At 40.1% G+C, this 20,090-nt stretch overlaps 1 protein-coding gene across 1 annotated transcript in view; it reads right to left on the reverse strand.

Annotated features, from left to right (window-relative positions):
* KCNMA1 (potassium calcium-activated channel subfamily M alpha 1) overlaps positions 1-20,090 on the reverse strand; it is a 507,555-nt gene that overhangs the window by 4,318 nt on the left and 483,147 nt on the right. Inside the window, exons 28-30 of the mRNA XM_029919828.1 lie at positions 10,549-10,743; positions 8,564-8,682; positions 5,821-6,045 (exon numbers count right to left, since the gene is read on the reverse strand). Coding sequence (XP_029775688.1) covers positions 5,821-6,045; positions 8,564-8,682; positions 10,549-10,743 — 539 coding nt within the window. The remainder of the gene's footprint in view (positions 1-5,820; positions 6,046-8,563; positions 8,683-10,548; positions 10,744-20,090) is intronic.

The following is a 20,090-nucleotide window of genomic DNA, read 5'->3' on the forward strand; positions in this document are numbered from 1 at the left end:
TTAAATTCCACTCCGCCACTTTCTGGCTGGATGACTTTGAACAAATCTGCCTTCCAGATTCTGCATCCTTCAAAAAGAGATGCCAACCACATGTATATCTGAGCTTGTGTGAGGATTGAATGAGTTAATGTATGTAAAGTTCTTAGAAAAGTATCTGGCACCAAGTAAATGGTAAGGTGTCAGCTTGTCATATACGGTTATGTTACATGTTAGCATTAAAGTACTAAAGGGGCACATAGGATGGGCGGTACTTTTCAGTGTGGCTGCAAATGAACTGGGGATGAAGAACTAAGGAACAGAAATTGGGGTGCCGCCGTGCAGAATGGGGATTTTGGCAGCAGGGATGACAGAGGAGGATTCACTTGGAATATCTTCATTTGGAAGGTAAGGAGAGTAAGGCGTGTCCCAACGTTCTTTCTGGGGGGGGCGGTTTCAAGGGTGCTACCCTCCTCTGGGACCTGTATCCTTGAAATAATGGCTTTATACACAACAGGTGCCCTACCCCACCCATGAACTATCTGCTTCTTCCATTCCTACGTTCATCACTGAGATAGAAGGGTCCAAGATACGAGTTTGGACTTCCTCAAGCCACAAGGAGCCTGGAGGAGGGGGCTATTGGTGGGGTTCTTCCAGAGCTGGGTGGACCTGACTGCCTGGGTACCTGCAAGTGAAGAAATAGGCTGCCCTGTGAAAACTGAGCCTCTTTGCTGGCTCTGTGGGTTGTCCGTGCTGTGGGATTTAGCCTTTTCACATAACTACTCCCCAGAGAAGGTGCATTAAAGGAGAAATGATAATACAGCAAACGTATTTGGAATAATTGGCCTTCTCGCTGTACCACAAGCTGAGGTTTAGAGACAGAGAGGGCTTGAAAGGAAAAGGTTCAATTTGGATAGAGAGGACAGCTGGGAACAGTAGCCCTAACCAGGAGGTGAACCTTCCTAGGTAACGCCGAACGGTTTCACAGCTCACCCTTCCGGGAGGCAGGCCAGCATTTGCCCTCCGCCTGGCAGAGCCTGAGGCCCCCGGCGGACCCCGCCCACGCATACTGCCTTCTTGCCTCTCCGTGGGCAAAATATGGCTACTTCATAGGAATGAAAATCATTTGTAGCAGAACCAGAGCCGCTTCCATTTATGAAAATTGTCACTTATTTGCAATTGTCCGCCATGACTCTTTTTGTCTCTTTTCACTCAAACTCTAATGCTGCCATTTGCTGGGCAGAGCAAACTGGCCCTCTGGCCCTTTTCTGGGGCCTTGATTCAGTGGACACCCTGAGGACAGACTCCTTACTGTTCCCTTTTGGATGGCAAGGGGTAACCTCCTTTCACCTCCCTAGGTAATAGACGTGTAATCTGGTGGGAGACAGACAACCAATTTAGTAACAGGTGCCCACAGCTTACACTTCATCATGTCATGACAAAGCAGGGATGGGCTGAAGAAGCTGACGGAGACACTGATTTTTATCCTGTCTTGACTTCCGTGGACCCCCAAGTTTCTACACTATCCTCTTTATCCTTCAGGAGCCTGTTGCTATAGGAACCTGATTTAATTGTCTCTATTGGGATGCAGACACCTTTAGGCTTTTCCCATGCTGAAGAAGAGCCAGTCAAAGGTTTTTCTGGTCATCTGAGACCTTGACAATGCTGGCAGGAGGCACAGTCAGTTCCTCCGTCTCATGGAACTTAGAAGGCTGTTCCCCTTCTCAGAAGAAAAGGCCAAAAGCAGAGCAGCATCGGGAAACTACCTAGAGGCATTCCTTGTATTCTTTTAAAGATAAGCCAAAGGAGTAAAGATAATGTATAATATGATGAAGCTATACAAATATTTAAGGTCAATTTATTTCAAAATATTACTGAGCGTTATCGTAATGTTCTGGGTCACAATCTTTAATATTCATTACAGAATTTGATACTTCAGTTGTGGTAGAACTCTATGTATATGGGTCCAGCTTTCCCTTTATCCATTTGAACTGGCTTCAGGGAGGACTTTGGGTATCGGTCTTTAGGGGTGTTCATGATTTTATGATCAACTGGATGAATATTGAGGCTGAGAAGGCTTCACTGCAACTCCTGGTCTGCCCACTCACTCAAGGTTCAGCCCTTCAAAGCCTAAGGCAAATTGGACTGAATGGCTCACAAATTGCTTCTCTCCTAGAATGGTTCAGATAATTGAGTTTCTAGCTATTGGCTCTTTTTAAATGCATATACTTTCTTTTCAAATAATTCTTTCACTTTCTAATCTTACCTACTTCTTTCTTTTTCTTCTTTCTTCCTTTCCTTTCTTTTCTCTTCCGTTCCTTTCCTTTCCTTGCCTCTCCTTCCCTTTTCTATTCTATTCTTTTCTTTTTTATGAGGAGCGGGAAGGGGAGAGACATGAGAACCCTGTGTGCTTGCTTCCTAAGAGAACCTGAAGGGGGAATGGGAAGTTTGGGATCACATGGGAAACAATGGAGGAGACTCTGTGTTCTGTTGAGGAAAGTATAATGCAGTAGTTTTAGCTGACAGAAGAGAGGTCACAATGATACCTTTTCATCACTGAATATATCATTGGCCAAATACTGTAGTCAACTCTCAAGTGTGTGCCCTAAGCCCAGAGAAAATTCCAAAGTTTCATCTCATGTCACAGTCTGTTCCCAGTCCATTCCTGTCACAACATCATCTCACCAGAGCTGCTAACAGAGTGTGTATAAGACATGTTTTGGATCTACTTCTCTCTATCTACCCAATCTCTGGATGGGATTTAACAAATGCCTGAAAGGCAGGGGACAGGAAAGACCTGGAAAATACAGAGACTGAGTCATGAAACCCCAGATAACTGGGTTTGGGCTATGAGTTGATACACATATCTGAACAGTTTTAAGTTGGGGTCATCCTGCTCAAACATAAAGGAGACCAATGCTTTTGTCATGAATAAACCTCCTGGTCTAAATGAAAAGGACGGATAAAACATTAACCAAGAAGCAGGCTTGCCAAATGGAATCGCTGCAAATGTCTTCCACCTGCAAGGTTTATCACCTGGCATCATACTTTGATTTAGTAGGTCTTGCCAAGATAAACACAGAGATATGGACAGACTGATGGGGGGCTGGGTTGGGGTAGTGGTAATGGGGGGAAGTGAAGGAAGCTGGGTTTCTTGATGGGAAAATGCTTTTGGACTTGGAGCAAGGTACCAAGGTGGGCAGGGAGGCCACGTGCAGATTTAAAGGCAAGCCAGATGGAGAGAAGTTCCCCCCAAATTACCCAACCCCAAAACCAAGAACACCAAAACAAACTCTAAGGGATCTAGCAGTAGCAGCAGCACAGCCTCATCGCGCTGAGCAGTTTAGAAAGTGGAGGAAAGAGAAGTAGGGAGGGAAGAGGAGGGAAAAGGGGAGGGGAAAAAAAAAAGCAAAACAAACTAAAGAAAACCACAAACAGAACAATATAAATAAAAAGAAACAAACCAATAACAGAATAAAATTTGTAACTCCTTTTTTTTTTAATTTCACAAAAGTTTTCACAAGGACAACGTTATAGAAGAAAACCCCCAGCAGTGGCTAGGTCATGCAGAACCATTAATTGTCATACCTTGGCCCATTCTATTCATCCTTGTTGCACTTTAGAGAGAGAAGTAAGCTATGTGAGTTTTACAATGCTTTTAAACTGTCATATTTCCTGTTGAGCACTTTAACTGGCACATTCTTATAGTTATAAATGTTCTATGGGCACAACTTTATAACCTCCTTTGCAAAGAATGCATGAAAAGCTCTTCATGATCCCAAACTGGGGTATATGTGTGTGTATATATACACACACACATACATGTATATGCGTGTGTGCATATATATAGATATACAGTTCTATATAAAAAGATAGATATACGTAATATAGAAATCAATATATATGGGGACAAAAATAATTTGAAAAAAATTCTTCCACTCATAGGGCTTTTTAATATACATGTATACAATTTCCCCCCACCCCATTCCTGGTCTGAATGCTGCACTGCCCTGTCTTTGGTGTGGGGGCATAGGTGCAGACGAACCTCACCATTTTGTCAGTAAAAGTGCTTGTCATTCACACAGCAAGCAAATCTCCAAAACTATCATGCTTGGGGGAGGGGGGAGAGGGGATCCGAAATCTGAACTCAAAGCATTCACCATAAAAACACCTTTTTAGAGATGGTACCGCTGTGACACATTTCTCCTCCCGTCCGCCCCTATTCTCTTCGATGGAACTTTTTCAAGTAGACAAGAATCTGGTTATGGTGGAGTTTGCTGATTCATAAGAACTACCGCACTGCCTACAGCATGCATAAACCTCTGACAACGGTATGCTGAAAAAGGGATTTTTCTACCTTTTAGCTCATGCTTTACTAACTGTTAAGAAAGGAAAGGAAGAAACCAAAAGAAAACAAAGAATTATACCAAAATGTGTTTGGCTCACTGTTGCACCTTCTTCTTCCCCATCTTGTAATGATAAGGAGCAGTTTGCTACTGCTGTCATTCACCTCTGACTAAGTGAGTTGGATGTGTTCAAGAAAATGAGGAGGGGGAATTTTCCCACCAGCTTTCTGATTTGGGACAGCCAGAGCCATGCAGCTGTGCCCACAGTTTGAGGTGGTGGCTAGCTTTTGTCTCTGTCAAGTCAGAGTCAACTGTGGCTCGATTCCCCCCCACATTCTGATTTATTTAGCATGTCGGGTCCTAGAAAAATATGATCTGCTGCTGGGTTTATCTTCCTCACACTCTAGCCTGGCCTCAGCCCCTGCTCCCGCCTGGCACTGGGGCCCTAGCTAATCAAACAAAGGGGAGTAAAAAGGTCCCCTGAGAATTCATGGAAAAATACTTGCTCTTTCCTGAGCATTATTTATTCTGTACATAAGGTAAGTAATTCACCTTTTAAAAGATGTAAAAGTCCCAGGAAGGCAGTTTTTAATGACTTACATCTGATATTTATGATACATATGGCTTTTCATCCCAAATGTCAAAAGTGAAAGAAAAAAAAATAGCTAGTCATATGGCATAAGGAGACAGAATAACAATTTAATATGCAGTCAAACCTCTGTTCACTTAGATGACTAGAATTTGATACATCCACAAATGGGATACTATTCTTTCCTCCACAGTAAGGGTAAAAATGTGCATAAGAACTCCCAGAGGAAGCTGGCTCTGGGACGAAAGGCCATGGTGAGTAAAAAATCTAGGATGTTCTCTTATAAAAGCAGGTGCTTAATAATCATCTACACAAATGGCGAAAGCCTTTTAAATGCTTCGCAATACTTCAGCCCAGAGAGTGGAAACAATCGATATGTTTTTGTTGCTTTCTGGTTACTTATTTCAAAGAAATGTGTATGTATATATTATTGCGTGTGTATTTAAAAAAAAAAGAAAGAAAGAAAGGAAAACAACAAGAGAATCAAAACCCGAAGCACCCTGATAATCCTGATCAATCAGAACAAACTTTACTTCTACATTAACTAAACTTGCTTTGCAAAACCGACATCGATCACAATGGCGCTCCTCTGCTCTGCGAACTCCTTCCCGCGGTGAGCTATTTGTGTCTGGAGCACGCCTCTGCGTTATTTTCCCCCTAGAATCATAAATAACTTTTGGTCCTTCTGCTTATTTGCTGTTGTGCTCAAGGGTTTTATGGTGGTGAAATAAAAATGGCAACCACATGCACACTATCATACATATGCAGATATGTGTAAAAAAAGGGGGGGCTACAGGGGAGAAGGGGGAGTTACTGTTGGGAACACCCACTGGGGAAACGAGTGGCAGATACAGTTTCACACACGGCGGCAGTGGACACACATATCAGAGGCGCTCCTCCTGCACGTACTTCTGTTTGTCTCGGGACTCCCGGGACTTGGGTCGGTTGGGTCGGTTTGCGGTGGACGGGATGGAGTGCACGGAGGAGCTCTTCTTGCTGGATGACTGGGATGAGTGGGAGGAATGGGAGAGGCTGGCCCGGGACTGGCCGGCGTTGTGGTCAAACTGCATCAAGCAGAAGATCAGGTCTGTCGGCACGAGCTCAAACTCGTACGGGGGGTTGGTGATGACGTACCTGGACAGGAAAGCAAAGGGGTCACAGAATGAGGAGAACTGGGCGCGTATTTCACCTCTCTCTGAACCAAAAGGATCTGCAGGTCTTGCAGAGGATCTGGAAGGCTTCTACCTGGTCCAAGACCTTAAATATTCTCTTCCAAGTTGAACTAGATCTTCCGCTCTTCAGCTCAGTACAGGAGGCCAGCTGTGAGCCCTGGCACCAGAGGCTGAATTGGTGCCCATATTAGGAGAACCACACTGTGCTTCCAATGGTCTGCGTGCCCCTTTCCATTGAAGATTGAGTTCCCTTCTGATCCCGAGTAGCCCAGATGCATGCAAGAGGTTCATTGCACGGCCTCTTTCACTGGAGAATGTTCTGACACAATTACAGGGTCTTTGTTTCCCATGACCTAACAGCTTCTTAGCCCTTTCTCACTCTTTACCTTTTAAAAATCAATTTTGGCAGGGACTTTTCTAACTAAGAGAAGATAAGATCCCTCCTTGCTTTAACTGCTCCCCATCCCATCGCGCTGTCTCTGGTTAGCACCAGACACCACTGAAACAAAACAAAACAACTACCCAAAATAACCACCACTTCTCTATAGTAGTAGGAGATCTCAAAGTGGGTCCTCAAGCCAGACATACCCATATCACCTGGGCATCGCTTATAATGCATTTTCTTGAGGGTGCATGGGTGGCTCAGTGGGCTAAGCATCTGACTCTTGATTTCGACTCAGATCATGATCTCCCAGTGTGTGAATTCTGGCCCTGCCTTGGGTTCTGTGCTGACAGTGCAGACCCTCCTTGGGATTCTCTCTCTCCTTCTCTCTTTCTGCCCCTCCCCTGCTTGTATGTGCTCGCGCGCTCTCTCTCTCTCTCAAAACAACTAACATTTGAAAATAAATAAAATGCGACTTCTTTTATTTATTTTTTGAGAGGGGGAAAGGGAGGAGCAGAGGGAGATAGAATATTTTTTAATTTAACTTTTTTTTAATTATTTTTTTAAATTATATAATTTATTGTCAAGTTAGCTAACATACGGTGTATACAGTGTGCATAGATCCCTGTGATGTATCACTTACATACAATACTCAGTGCTCATCCCAACAAATGCCCTCCTCAGTGCCCATCACCCATTTTTCCCATCCCCCCACCCCCATCAACCCTCAGTTTGTTCTTGGTAGTTAAGAGTTTTATGGTTTGCTTCCCTCTATGTTTGTACAGACACATGAGAAGATGCTCAACATCATTCGTCATCAGGGAAATACAAATCAATTGGTATCACTGAGATACCAGTTCATACCCGTCGGACAGACAGAGAATCCTAAGCAGACTCCACCCTCAGCATGGAGCCCGCCATGGGGCTGATCCCATGACTCTGGGATCATGACCTGAGTTGAAATCATGAGTTGGACGCTCAACCCACTGAGCTACCCTGGTGCCCCCAGAATGCAACTTCTTAAGCAACTTCACTCCAGACCTACAAGGTCAGACATTCTGGGGGGTGGGGTCCAGCAATCTGTGTTGTAACAAGCTTTGTAGGTGATTCTCATGCTCACTAACCTTAGAGAACTGACTGATCCACAGCAATTAGTCACACCTCTGGCTATATGCTGTAATCTCTGGGCACTAAGGAATTATCTATACTTTTAACCCAGACCAGATAAATCAGGGAAATCGGAATATTTTTTAAAAGCACCCCTGGGGGCGCCTGGGTGGCTCAGTCGGTTAAGCCTCCGACTTCAGCTCAGGTCAGATCTCACGTTCGTGGGTTCGAGCCCCGCGTCAGGCTCTGTGCTGACAGCCAGCTCAGAGCCTGGAGCCTGCTTCCAGTTCTGTGTCTCCTTCTCTCCCTGACCCTCCCCTTCTCATGCTCTGTGTCTCCTGTATCAAAAATTAATAAAAGCACCCCTGGTGATTCTAATGTGTAAGCAAAGCTGAGAAATACTAATCTCTGTAGCATTGTTTCTTGAGATATATTACACAAATGCACAGATTTTGGAAGTTCTATGATATGCTTTTAATTTGGGGCAGCCATGAATTTATGTTAATGCAATTAAGAGTATAAATAGCACACACAAACTGTTATATTTTTCTGCTTAAGGTGATAATACACAAATTTCTTGAAATAAATATATAAAAGTTTAAAAAGTGAGTCAATTAAAAATATATTAAGTAAAAACAAAGGCATCTAAGATATGGCAAAGGACTCATCTGTCTTAAATACAAGCCATCTGAAATATCTCTATATTAGGTCCCAGCAGAATCATCCCAGTAGCTAGAGTTTGGAGGAGATGCTCCTGTCTAGGAACTATTCCATAAAATTTGAATCCTTCCCATAATATCTTTACATCTGCTATGAGTAATTAAAGAAAAAAGCTTCCCATAACCTCTAAACCCAGTGTTGGACTTAATGCAGGCAGAGTCATTTGCCTGTTGAGAGCAGGTACTTGGCCATTCGCCTTCACAGCGGGGACAAGAGAGGGCATTTCTGTCTCTGCGTTCGGGGTGGAAGAGCAGAGTGGAAATATACTCACCTCTTCGTGCATTGGCTGGGGGTGCTGAGGTGAGCGTCTCTCAGCCGGTAAATTCCAAAACAAAGCATATTATATGTTTTCAGAGCTTTGCAGAACAGATCACCATAACAACCGCCATCCTGGGAGACAAGAAAAGAACAGAGAGGAACATTTTCATTCGCTTGGAAGTAGAGGTCCAGGGGGAACAGAGCCTTTTCGTGAAAGCTTGTGTTGGTGTCTCCTGGCTGACGGGTTGGTCCCCAGGGACTGAGGCTAAAGAAGTCAATGTGATTAACAGCCTACAACCAATACGGGTAATTTGGGGGGATCAGATAATGATGGGGTTCTCCTCCGGTTCTCTCCAGTTTTCCCCAGTTTTCCATCTGTAGCAATGAGAGCCCTAGAGAGAATGTGCCTCTTCCTCATTTTAAGTGATTGTGTCAGGCGTGAGGGTCTCAGATGCCAGTTTGGCAGAGAAGAAACTAGCTGGGCAAAATGGTGATTATGTTTAGCCCCAGCTCAGCTGTAATCACTGTGATCTGACCGTGTTGTCAAAACTGCTCGAGTGATAATTAAAATCACTGCAAGGAGAAAAGACCCCACCAGGTATTATGGTGACAGACTCTTTCAGGGAAAGGACTGTGTGAAAAGCACAATTTACAGACCTCAGAGATGGCACGGGTGGAAGAGAATGTGTTCCCCAGGAGGTAGAGAGCTGCAGGCTGAATAAGTAGGATTCACAGTCCTAATCAGTTCACAGCCACGTCCCAGAGGGCCTGGGGCCCGATGTGGAATGTGAAAGCAACGCCACTCACTTGGAAATGCTGGCTTCAGGTGGGCGTGAGTACAGGAAGGGCACTGAAGAATGACATCACTGGGAATAAAGTGGCTGCATTGTCCTTCCTGTCGTTGGAATTTCCACACAGGCATCATATTACAGAACACAAGTGGGGCCATATCTTACCGACATTTAACGTCTTTATCCTTTTAAAATAAGTCGATGATAGATGCAAGGGGCCACTAGCTATGGAAGCTGCCTTTCCAAAAAGCCCAGTCTAACATAGGTCCTTGCCCATAACCATGCTAAAATAGGGTGCAAGTCGGCATCAGGGTTTCAGAAGTAGAGAAAGTGACCCTTTCCGTGGGCGACACTACTGTTGGCACGATAAATGTATTGGTTCCCAAGACTTGGTTCTCCACCCTTTGAACCCATTCATGGAAGCAGAGTAGGGCTGCAAATAAGGGTCAAGACTGCATACTTCTGCTGAAGTATGAGAATGCAGCTGGTATGTGAGCCCAAGGGGGGAAAGTGGTCATCCCCTCTGTGGCATGGAGGGCATGGGGGAGATTGCCTGGGTCCAGCCTCAGAGATGCAAAGACCTAGGTCTGGAACTAGAGCCATTAAAAGATTCACAGGAGACGCTGTTTGTTTGGCCAGGGGCTCTAGATGCACATAATTACCGGTGGTGTTTAAAAACCTCTAATGCCTTGCTCATACCCAGATACAAAAAACTCAGAATCCTGGGAATTGGGCATGGCCGTCAGTGGTTTTGGAAAGCTCCTCATGGGCTATTAATGTGCCTTGGGAGTGAAGTAGCCCTGAGGTATGCTAAGACCCTGTGGAAAGGGGTCCGACCCCTGGCCACATGCTGGAAACGCCTGATGCCTCCTGGCTTAAGGTAGAAGATACCTAAAGGGGAGAGAGAAAAGCACATGGGCTCGAAAGCCAGGGTTCCTGGTGCAAATTCCTGATAGCCAGTCCTCAGTCTCTCTGAGCGTCAGTTTCCTGAGAATGTCTGGTAGTGGAACCTGTGTCAAAAGATGGCCGTGGGAATAAAGATGAATGACTGCATGTAAAGCACAGCAAACCATAAACATCACCTCTAGTTAGTTATCACAGAAGACAGAAAAGACAGGTGCCTGGCTCCTCAGTCTGGGACCCAGTTCGCTCCGGTCAAGCTATTCCCAGTCGGTGAGCTCAGGTGACCTCTGCGCCATGAACTCACCCCCAGGTCCGCAAAGGGCCCATCCAGCAGCGCTAACTGGGCCACACGGCAACGGTCCCTGTTGGCCAGCGTCTGGGGGGTGCTATAGCCTCCTCGAAGTGCATTCTCCTCGGCAATCAGAGCCTCGAGCTCCGGCGTGGCTCCTCCAGTCACCAGGGTCCGGATGAGTGTAAGGATATTGTCATTGAAGTATGTCTGGGGAGGGAGTTGGGGGGAGAAAAAAAGTCCTTTAAGCAAACACCCTAGAGTCACGACAACAGACATCCAAATTACAACTTTTCTTAGTGTCTCCTGTTTAAAGTTCTGGCCTGTCTCTTCAAATAATTTCATGTGGGAAGTGAAAAGACAGCAGCCTCCAATTATTCCATTCATTTCTCTCCTACCGGGTTCTGCCATGAGAGCTTGACTTTCAGAAACCACTTCAGGGAACATGTATTAAAGGGCTGAAGTCTAAATGGTTGGTGTTTGCCATAACTGGTGTTAGTAGGGATGCAAATACTGCTTCCCTTCGAGTCCCACATATCTACTGAGAGACTTTGCGAATGCAGCTTGCACAGGCTGCTAACGCAAGGGGACTCCTCTGAGGCCCTGTCACCCGATGCCAGGAAGCCTCCTTGCCTCGCATGGCAAAACATCTTTCTGTGTTGGAAGGAGATGCCAAGGGCATCATTAAGGCCACACACTCAACAATTTCCTACATGTTTTGATAGTAATCTAACCCAGAATTAAATACGCCAGATAAAATTGCAAGAAGCAGGATGCCCTGGTGCGCACACTTTGGGTTTTTTGTTTTGTTTTGTTTTGTTTTAAGTAATCTCAATAGTCTGAGGCAAATACGGCATATGATAAAAGTTTCCTTCTATGTGTACATTTGTCTCACACCTGAAACAACAGGTCTGTCAGGAACAAACAATGAGGGCTGAAAAAAATTAATAGGGTATCAAATCAAAGAGCTCAAAACAGCGTGTGTCACCCAGCCAAATTTGAGAAAATTCTCAAGTAAGAGTCTGCATTCCATTTTCCAGGGTAAGAAGAAATCAAGCAGTCTAAAGGGAAATCAAAGCAAAGTTTGCCTGTGGCTCTTGAGGGTGTGGGAGTGGGTTAGGAAAGGCAGTTAAATTTAATTTCAGTGGTTTTGCAGTTTACCTGGCAAAACGCTGTGGGGAACAAGCCATGGAAGGATGAGTTCTCATCCGGCTTGGCCATCACTAGTTCTATGGCTTGGGGGAGGGGACTAACCATTCATTCTAGGCTTTGATTTTATCATCCATACAATAATTACAGACATTAGGGTCAAGCTCATACGCAAAGAATTCCATGAGGACTTTCTGAGTTCAGATGACAGGTGTTCATGGGGCAAGATTCACTTGCCTTACTGAAATACTTGCCAAACACCCAAAATGATAGAAAATTCCAACAGCAAAGAAAACTAGGAATGTTATTCAGAAGGAACCAGACCCCGAAGAGAATGAATGTACCCTCCACTAAAGCTCAGATGTGCCCGGGGACACAGGAGCAGAACCAGGGCAGGCGCAGGAGGAAACGCTGCTGGTCCGCTCAAGGGACAAGAGCCAGAGGGTGGGTTTCATGCTGGCTTTACCAGTTAGTCGCCGTGTGACCCTGGAAAGTTGTTTGTCATTTTTTGTTCTTTAGTTTCATGATCTATGAAATGTAATAAGAGAGCAGTTATGAGGATAATACAACTAATACATGTGAGATACACAGGAAAGTGCTTGGTGCACAGGAGGCCCTGATAAATACTTCTGGCCTGGTGTCAGAGACTTGCAGCTTTTGCTGGTGAGAGGAACAGTCAGGTCATCCTCAACCTTGCGTTTTTTAAAATCATTTGCCCTTGAGATGAGAGGTGGCCATTATACCACCCCTGAATCTGCACTTCTTAATCCCCCACCCCCCCCCGATTCTAAGACCCTATTTGGGCTCAGGAGTGGCACAGCAAAGGTCACCAGGGCACTGAATCCTGGGATGGGACAGCAGCAATGGGAAGAGCCACCAGGGGTGTGTTCTAGTGGAGGTTGCCTTGGGTCAAATCCACAACCATTTCCGAAGTTTTCAGAGGTAAATCCACTTTCCTACAGTCATATAACCCATCCTAAGAAGCTGGAGATCCCTCCTTAAAATGATACACTACATGAATGAGTGCTGGGCATAGAACTTTGACAAGGGCCTCTGCACTCTAATATAATCCAAGAGGAGGAACCTAACAGCTGGTGGGGTAGGTGGCAGAACAGCCCGCACCTCTTATACTGAAAAAGAGACCTCTCCTTGCTCAAAGGTATAGAGAAATTAAAAGAGCCAGTATACATATTTTTAAAAAGGGAGCCATAATATTCAACACATAAAGGAAAAGCATCATTTTGACTGATTAAATCATTACTGAAATAAGTAATAGAAAAAAATCAAAGCATCTATTTTGGAATCAAAATAAATTTTTAAAAAAATATGGCTTCTATAAGAAGTAAAAGATCAGATTATAAGAAAGCTGACTTCATACAACTTACCCAATTACTTTTTTATGTAAAGATATTTAAATTAAAATGGATATGATTAGAGATAATTAAAAGAATCCAACACCCTTTCATGATAAACACACCCAGACAACTAGGAATAGAAAGGAATTTCTTCAACTTGATAGAGGGCATGTATTAAAAACCCAAAGTTAACAGCAGACTTATTAGTGAAAGACTGGATGTTTTCCCCCCAAAATCAGGAACAAGACAAGAAAGTCAACTTTCACCACTTCTATTCAACACAGCACTGGGGGCCCTAGCCAAAGCCAGAAAAAAACAAGGTATCCACATCCAAAATATCCCTGTTTATAGAGAACATGATGTTATACAGAGAAAATTCTAAGGTATCCATTAAAATTCAATAATAGATAATAAATGTGTTCAGAAAGTTTCCAAGTACAAAATCAATATGCAAAAAATTATTTGTATATCTATATGCTTGCAATGAACAATACAAGAATAAAATTAAGAAATTCCATTTATATTAGCATCATAAAGAACAAATTTAACCAAGGAGGTACAAGACTAGTACAATGAAAACTACAAAGTACTGCTAAAAGAAATTAAAGAAAATCTAAATAAATATAAAGGCATCCAATGTTTATGGATTGGAAATCTTAATATTATTAAGATGGTAGTATTCTTCCAAACAATCTACAGATTCAGTACAATCCTTGTCAAAACCCCCAAAACCATTTTTAGAGAGATGGAAAAGTTGATTCTAAGATTTATATGAAAGTGCAAGCACTTGAAATGACCAAATGGTCTAAAAAAAACCCAAAAAGGTTGGAGGACTCATACTTTCTGATTTCAAAATATGCTATAATCAAGACAGTGCAGTATTGACATAAGGACAGACATGGGATTAAAGAATGTCCAGAAAGAAATTCATATGCTTTTGGTCAATTGATTTCAACAAGGGTGCTAAGACCATTCCATAGAGAAAGAACATAGTCTCTTAAATAAATGGTGCTACAACACCTGGGCTTCCACATTCAGAAGAATAAAGTTGGACCCCTACTTCACACCATATGCAAAGATGAATTCAAAATGGATCAAAGACTTAAATGTAAGAGATAAAACTATGAAATGCTTGGAAGGAAACATAGGGTTAATTGTCATGACTTCGATTTGGAAATGGATTCTTAAATATGATTCTCAAAGTATAGACAATCAAAAATAAATAAATAAATTGAACTTCATCAATATGAAAAATACTTTGCATATCAAAGTACACTATCCAGAAAGTGAAAGAAACCTATATAACCTATAGGATGAGGGAAAATATTTGTAAATCATATATCTGATAAGGTCTAGAATCCAGAATACATATATAATCTTACAACCCAACAATATAAAGACAACTCATTTTTAAAAATGGATAAAAGACTTAAATAAACATTTCTCAAAAAAGATATACAAATGGCCAACAAAATAAGTGAAAAGACATCATTAGTCACCAGGGAAATGCAAATCAAAACCACAGTGAGATATCTCTTTACACCCACTAGGATGGCTATAATCAAAAAGACTGAGGACATGGAGAAATTGGAACCCCCAACACTCTAGTAGTGGGAATAAAAATGATACAGGCCCTTTGAGAAATGCTTTTTCAGTTCCTCATGTGGTTAAACAGAGTTATATAACTCAGCAATTCTACTTCTGTGTATATACTCAAGAGAAATTAAAAAAATATATGCCCATATGAAAACTTGTATACAGATGTCTATAGCAGCATTAAAGCCCTAAAATGGAAATAGTCCAAATATTTATCATCTAATAAATGCATAAATACAATGTGTGATATCCATGCATATCATTCAGCTATATGAATATTATTCATATCACAAAAAGGTATGAAGTGCTAATACATGCTCCAACATGGATGAACCTTGAAAACATTATGTTAAGTGGAGGAAAGTCACAAAAGACTACATACTGTATGATTCCATTTATATGAAATAAGTAGATGAGGCAAATCTATCAATACAGGTGATCCAATAATGGCTGCTTGGTGTTGAGGGAGGGAGACAGAGATTTACTGGGGGTTGTCAAAGGGTATGGAGGTTTTTGTGTTTTTGTTTTTTGAGGTAATGAAAATGTTCTAAAATTGACTGTGATGATGATTGTACATATTTGTGATTATACTAAGAATCACAGAATTATACACTTTAAAGGGGAGAATTTCAGGATTATTAATTATATCTCAATAAAGGTGCTAAAACCAGAGAAAGAGTGAAAATGTAAACTAAACTTGTAATGGCCAGATTTTTATCCATTAAGAAGCAGCAATTAACAGTACTATTTGATACATTGAAAATTTTAAGTGGGTAGATCTCATGTGAAGTGTTCTTACCAAAACAACAACCAAAAAATACACCGCATGTTGTAGAACTAAAAATCATATACATCAAAATCAGGGATGTGGACGTAAAACTAAGTTGGCCAAAACTACATAGAGAAATATGTAAAAAATGCCTTCCTTCCTTCTTTCTGTTTGTCTGAGAATGCTGGTAGATACTGAGGAAAGACAACAGAGGTCAAATTGATAACAAGTGTTCACAAGTTAACGTTGTAAACAAAATTCAAGCAGGTAAAAATGAGTAAGCAAAAAAGGAAACAAATGAAAACCACCTGTCCTGAGCTGAAGAATGAACTGAGGATGTGGATTGAAATGGCTCACCAAACAAATGTGGCTAACACCTAAATCTGTACCAGGTGAATAGTTAAACTTAAAATATGAAATGAAGAGGGGCGCCTGGGTGGCTCAGATGGCTAGCATCCAGCCTTTGATTTTGGCTAACGTCATGATCTCAGGGTTGTGGGATCGAGTCTCACATAAGGCTCTGCACTGAGTGTGGAACCTGCTTGGGATTCCCTTCTCTCTCTGCCCTTTCCCAGTTCTTGCTTGCTTTCTCTCTCAAATTTAAATAAACATCTAAAATATATGTATATATTAAATGAATTAAAAAGGTGACCCAACACAATGCTGTACAAAAATAATAAGTACAAGATCAGGATAGCCAGAGACTTCTCTAGAAACTTAAGAACAAAGCCAACAAAGACACACTTATTTCCAGAATTCTCCATGCAGCTAAATCATCAATCATTTGTGAAGGCAATAAAAATGTTTTTGAAAAAAATATTTTGAATCTCTGAGTACTGAGGTATCTATTGATTTACTTCATTAAAAAATACTCAGAAACAAAATTTGCATCCTTTAAGATCACTTTAAACTTTTAGAAATTAAAAAATGAGTAAATTTGTTTTGAAAATACTGGTGAAATGTATTGAAACATGCAAGTTAAGAAATGGCTGTGTCTTTTTACTAAACTAAATGCAAATGTCAAAAGTAATCCTTGAAAGAAAAAAATGGCATAAAATTATCTGCTAATACTGTAACATTCATTTATTTTTAAAAGTCAGGGGCGCCTGAGGGGGTTAGTCGGTTAAACGTCCACCTTCGGCTCAAGTCACGATCTTACGGTTCGTAGGTTCAAGTCCAGCATCGGGCTCTGTGTGGACAGCTCAGAGCCTTGGAGCCTGTCTTCAGATTCTGTGTCTCCCTCTCTCTTTGACTCTCCCCTGCTCACGCTGTCTCTCTCTCTCTCAAAAAGAAATTAAAACATTAAAAAAATTTTTTTAATAAATAGAAGTCAGAAAAATGAGGTAGGAGAGAGGAGGATGGATATAAAGACATGTGAATTCCTTGATCTTATAGAAGGAAAAATAAAGAGTTAAATTTTTATAGATAATAATGCTTAGAAAATATACTTTCAAACATATTTCTAGAATATCTAGTAGCCACTAACTAGAACCAAAAATAGAATATACATCGTTTACATACCACTAGAGTAAATCAGCATACAAAAGTTTAGTTCATATACCCAAAGGTGGATAATGAAGGACACAAAGCAAACATATAAAGCAAAATTATAGCATTATATGTTAATAACTAAATAGATATGAACTAAGTGATTGGATTAAATCGGAAAGATTTCTCAGGCATGTTCAAAAGCCAAAATAACAATCAAACTCTGATATTTTCAGAAAGAAACAGGAAAAAAATAACCAAAATAAAATAGCTATTGAAAACTATATTTCAAGAGTAAAATGTTCAATGTTACATTAAGCAAGTTAACTTTATATTGAGAGTTAAAATTTACAATAAAGATATAACCTATTTATGGACAAAATAATATAACAAATAGAGAAAGCAAAACTAATTAGCAATTAGAGTAAAATAAATGTGGACTGAGGGTGAGATGTAAAATATCACTGTGTGTTTCTAGCTTCCAGAGCTCAACCAAACCAAAATATAAGAAAATTAAGGATATAATGAAAGTAATTTAGTAGATTTGTGCTAAACTTTGTGACATTTTTAGATAACTTCCAAACAATAATTGCAAAAAAGAAAGAGATTCATAGCTCAAAGTATAAAGTCTCAATATATACAATAAAGTATAAACTGTAGTCTCCATTTAAGGGGTTAAGAGAATAGTAGAAATAAAAATATTCCAGCATCTCCAAGTTAAAAAAAAAAAAAGGTATTCTATAACCTAACTATAAGTCAAGATGGAAATCACACTTAGAATATAGAGTATTTAAAAATTAAATATTTGAAAATGGTAGGTAAAAATGTCATAGACTAAAGCCAAAGCTGCAGAAACAAATTCAGAGCCTTAAATGATTTTATTATTAAATACAAAAGAACTACAATAAATAATGCTAAGCATTAAAAGAACTGTCTTTTATTGTTCTTTTTTATCTTAGAAAAGCAGAAGGATGAAATGAAAAAGCATCAATTAATGAAATTGCAAGAGGGTATTTATTAAATTGATAAATACAAGAAATAATTCTTTGAAAAAATAAAATAAGCAAGCCTATGACAAATATAACTAAAAAGTAAAATTAGAAATAAGAAAGAGAATATAATGTCCTATATGTTTGAGAATTAACACTCCCATTCTGGAGGCTCTCTTTAATATCACAGTTACCGGTCATGATTAAGAAGAACAGCTACTGTTGTTCAACAGAAAGCAAAGTAATGATCATCTACCAACAGAGAAGGTTATTAGGAAAAAGAGAAAACTAGAGAAAAACAACACATTCCTTAACATGTAAACTGGGTGTTATAATGTCATTTTTTTTCTAGTAAATTATTTTAAAATTTATTTATTTGGGGGGTGCAAAGAACAGAGAGAATTCCAAACTGACTCCACACTTTCAGTGCAGAGCCTGAGACTGGCCTCAATCTCAGCAACCGTGAGATCATGACCTAAACTGAGATTAAGAGTCAGACGCTTAACTGACTGAGCCACACAGGTGCCCCTTTCATAAAATTTTTAAGTTTGACATATGCCTAATCATAGATTCAACTGGACTTTTTAAAAATTTGATACAAATATGCTAAATTTCCTCTGGAAACAGTTTATGAGATTGTCCTCCCAGGTATTATAAGAAATAGTAAGTATTTCACAACTTATACTGTAGACAATATTAAAAATAAGATGGTCAATCAGCCAGAATGGGTTAGTGAGAACAATTGCCTGGTAGTTATAACGGGGGCCTGGGTGGCTCAGTCGGTTAAGCCTGGTAGTTATACAATCTAGGAGTTAATACAGGAGTTGGAAAATCTGTGGGCCAAATCCAGCCTGCCACTTGTTTTTTTAAATAAAGTTTTATGGGGACTCAAACATGCCCATTGGTTTATAAATGGGCTTTTTTGCTATAATGACAGAAGTCTAGTACTTTCAACAGAGTATGTATGGCTCTCAAAAGTCTAAAATAGTTACCATCTGGCTCTTTACAAAAAAATTTTGCTGATCTATTGTTTAATATGATAAGGAAAGCATCATACACCAAAAGGAAGAAATGTTTATGCAACAAATGATTTAGGGGTAACTGGCTATCTGGAAAATCTCCAACAATATGGTAATGATTAAATAAATCACGATACACATACATTACATATACTGTCCAAATGGTAATATTATGTTTTCAGAGAATATGTAATGGCACAGTAACAATTATGTGATATAATAGTAAAATATGCAAAAAAGCAGGATCCAAAAAACACCATGATCTAAAATTTATGTGAAAAGTGTAGACCTCAACTGATATAGGCTTATTTATGTAAAAAAATTGCACTTAGTACTCCCAAATTTTACTTGGTGATTAATTATTGGTGATAGAATTCTGATTGACTTCAATTTTTTCCTATAATTTTATTTATTTTATATATTTTTGACTATGAAAATATATTTACATTTATATTAAATTTCTAAAAAAGGAAATGAATGAATTGTTATAACTCAATAGCAAAAATAAACCATGAAAAAACATCCTATACAAAATGGGCAAAAGAACTGAATAGACATTTTTCCAAAGAAGATATTCAAATGACCACCAGATACATGAAAAGGTGTTCAACATCACTAATCATCAGGGAAATGCAAATCAAGACCACAATGAGATATCACCTGATACCTGCTAGAATTACTGTTGTCAGAAAGTCAAGAAATGATACGTGTTGATAAAGATGAGGAGAAAAGGAACTGTTCACTGTTAGGGGGAATATAAATTGGTACAGCCACTATGGAAAACAGCATGATTGTTCTTCAAAAACTTACAAATAGAACTACCACAGGAACCCACAATTCCCCTCTTGGTATATACCTGAAGGATGCAAAATCACTATCTTAAAGATACATCTGCACTCCCATGTTCACCGCAGAACTTTTTATAATAGTCAAGACATGGAGACAACCTAAGTGTCCATTGGCAGATGAGTGGATAAAGAAAATGATATATATATATATATATATATATATATATATATATATATATATATGTGTGTGTATATATATACACACACACAATGGAATAATATTCAGCCATAAAAAGAATGAAATCCTGCCATTTGCAACACCATGGATGAATCCTGAGAGCATTACTTTAAGTAAAATAAGTCCAAAAGAGAAATACAAATATAGTATAGTCTCACTTATATGT

This window comes from Suricata suricatta, chromosome 2, assembly GCF_006229205.1.
Source record: "Suricata suricatta isolate VVHF042 chromosome 2, meerkat_22Aug2017_6uvM2_HiC, whole genome shotgun sequence".
NCBI lineage: Eukaryota > Metazoa > Chordata > Mammalia > Carnivora > Herpestidae > Suricata > Suricata suricatta.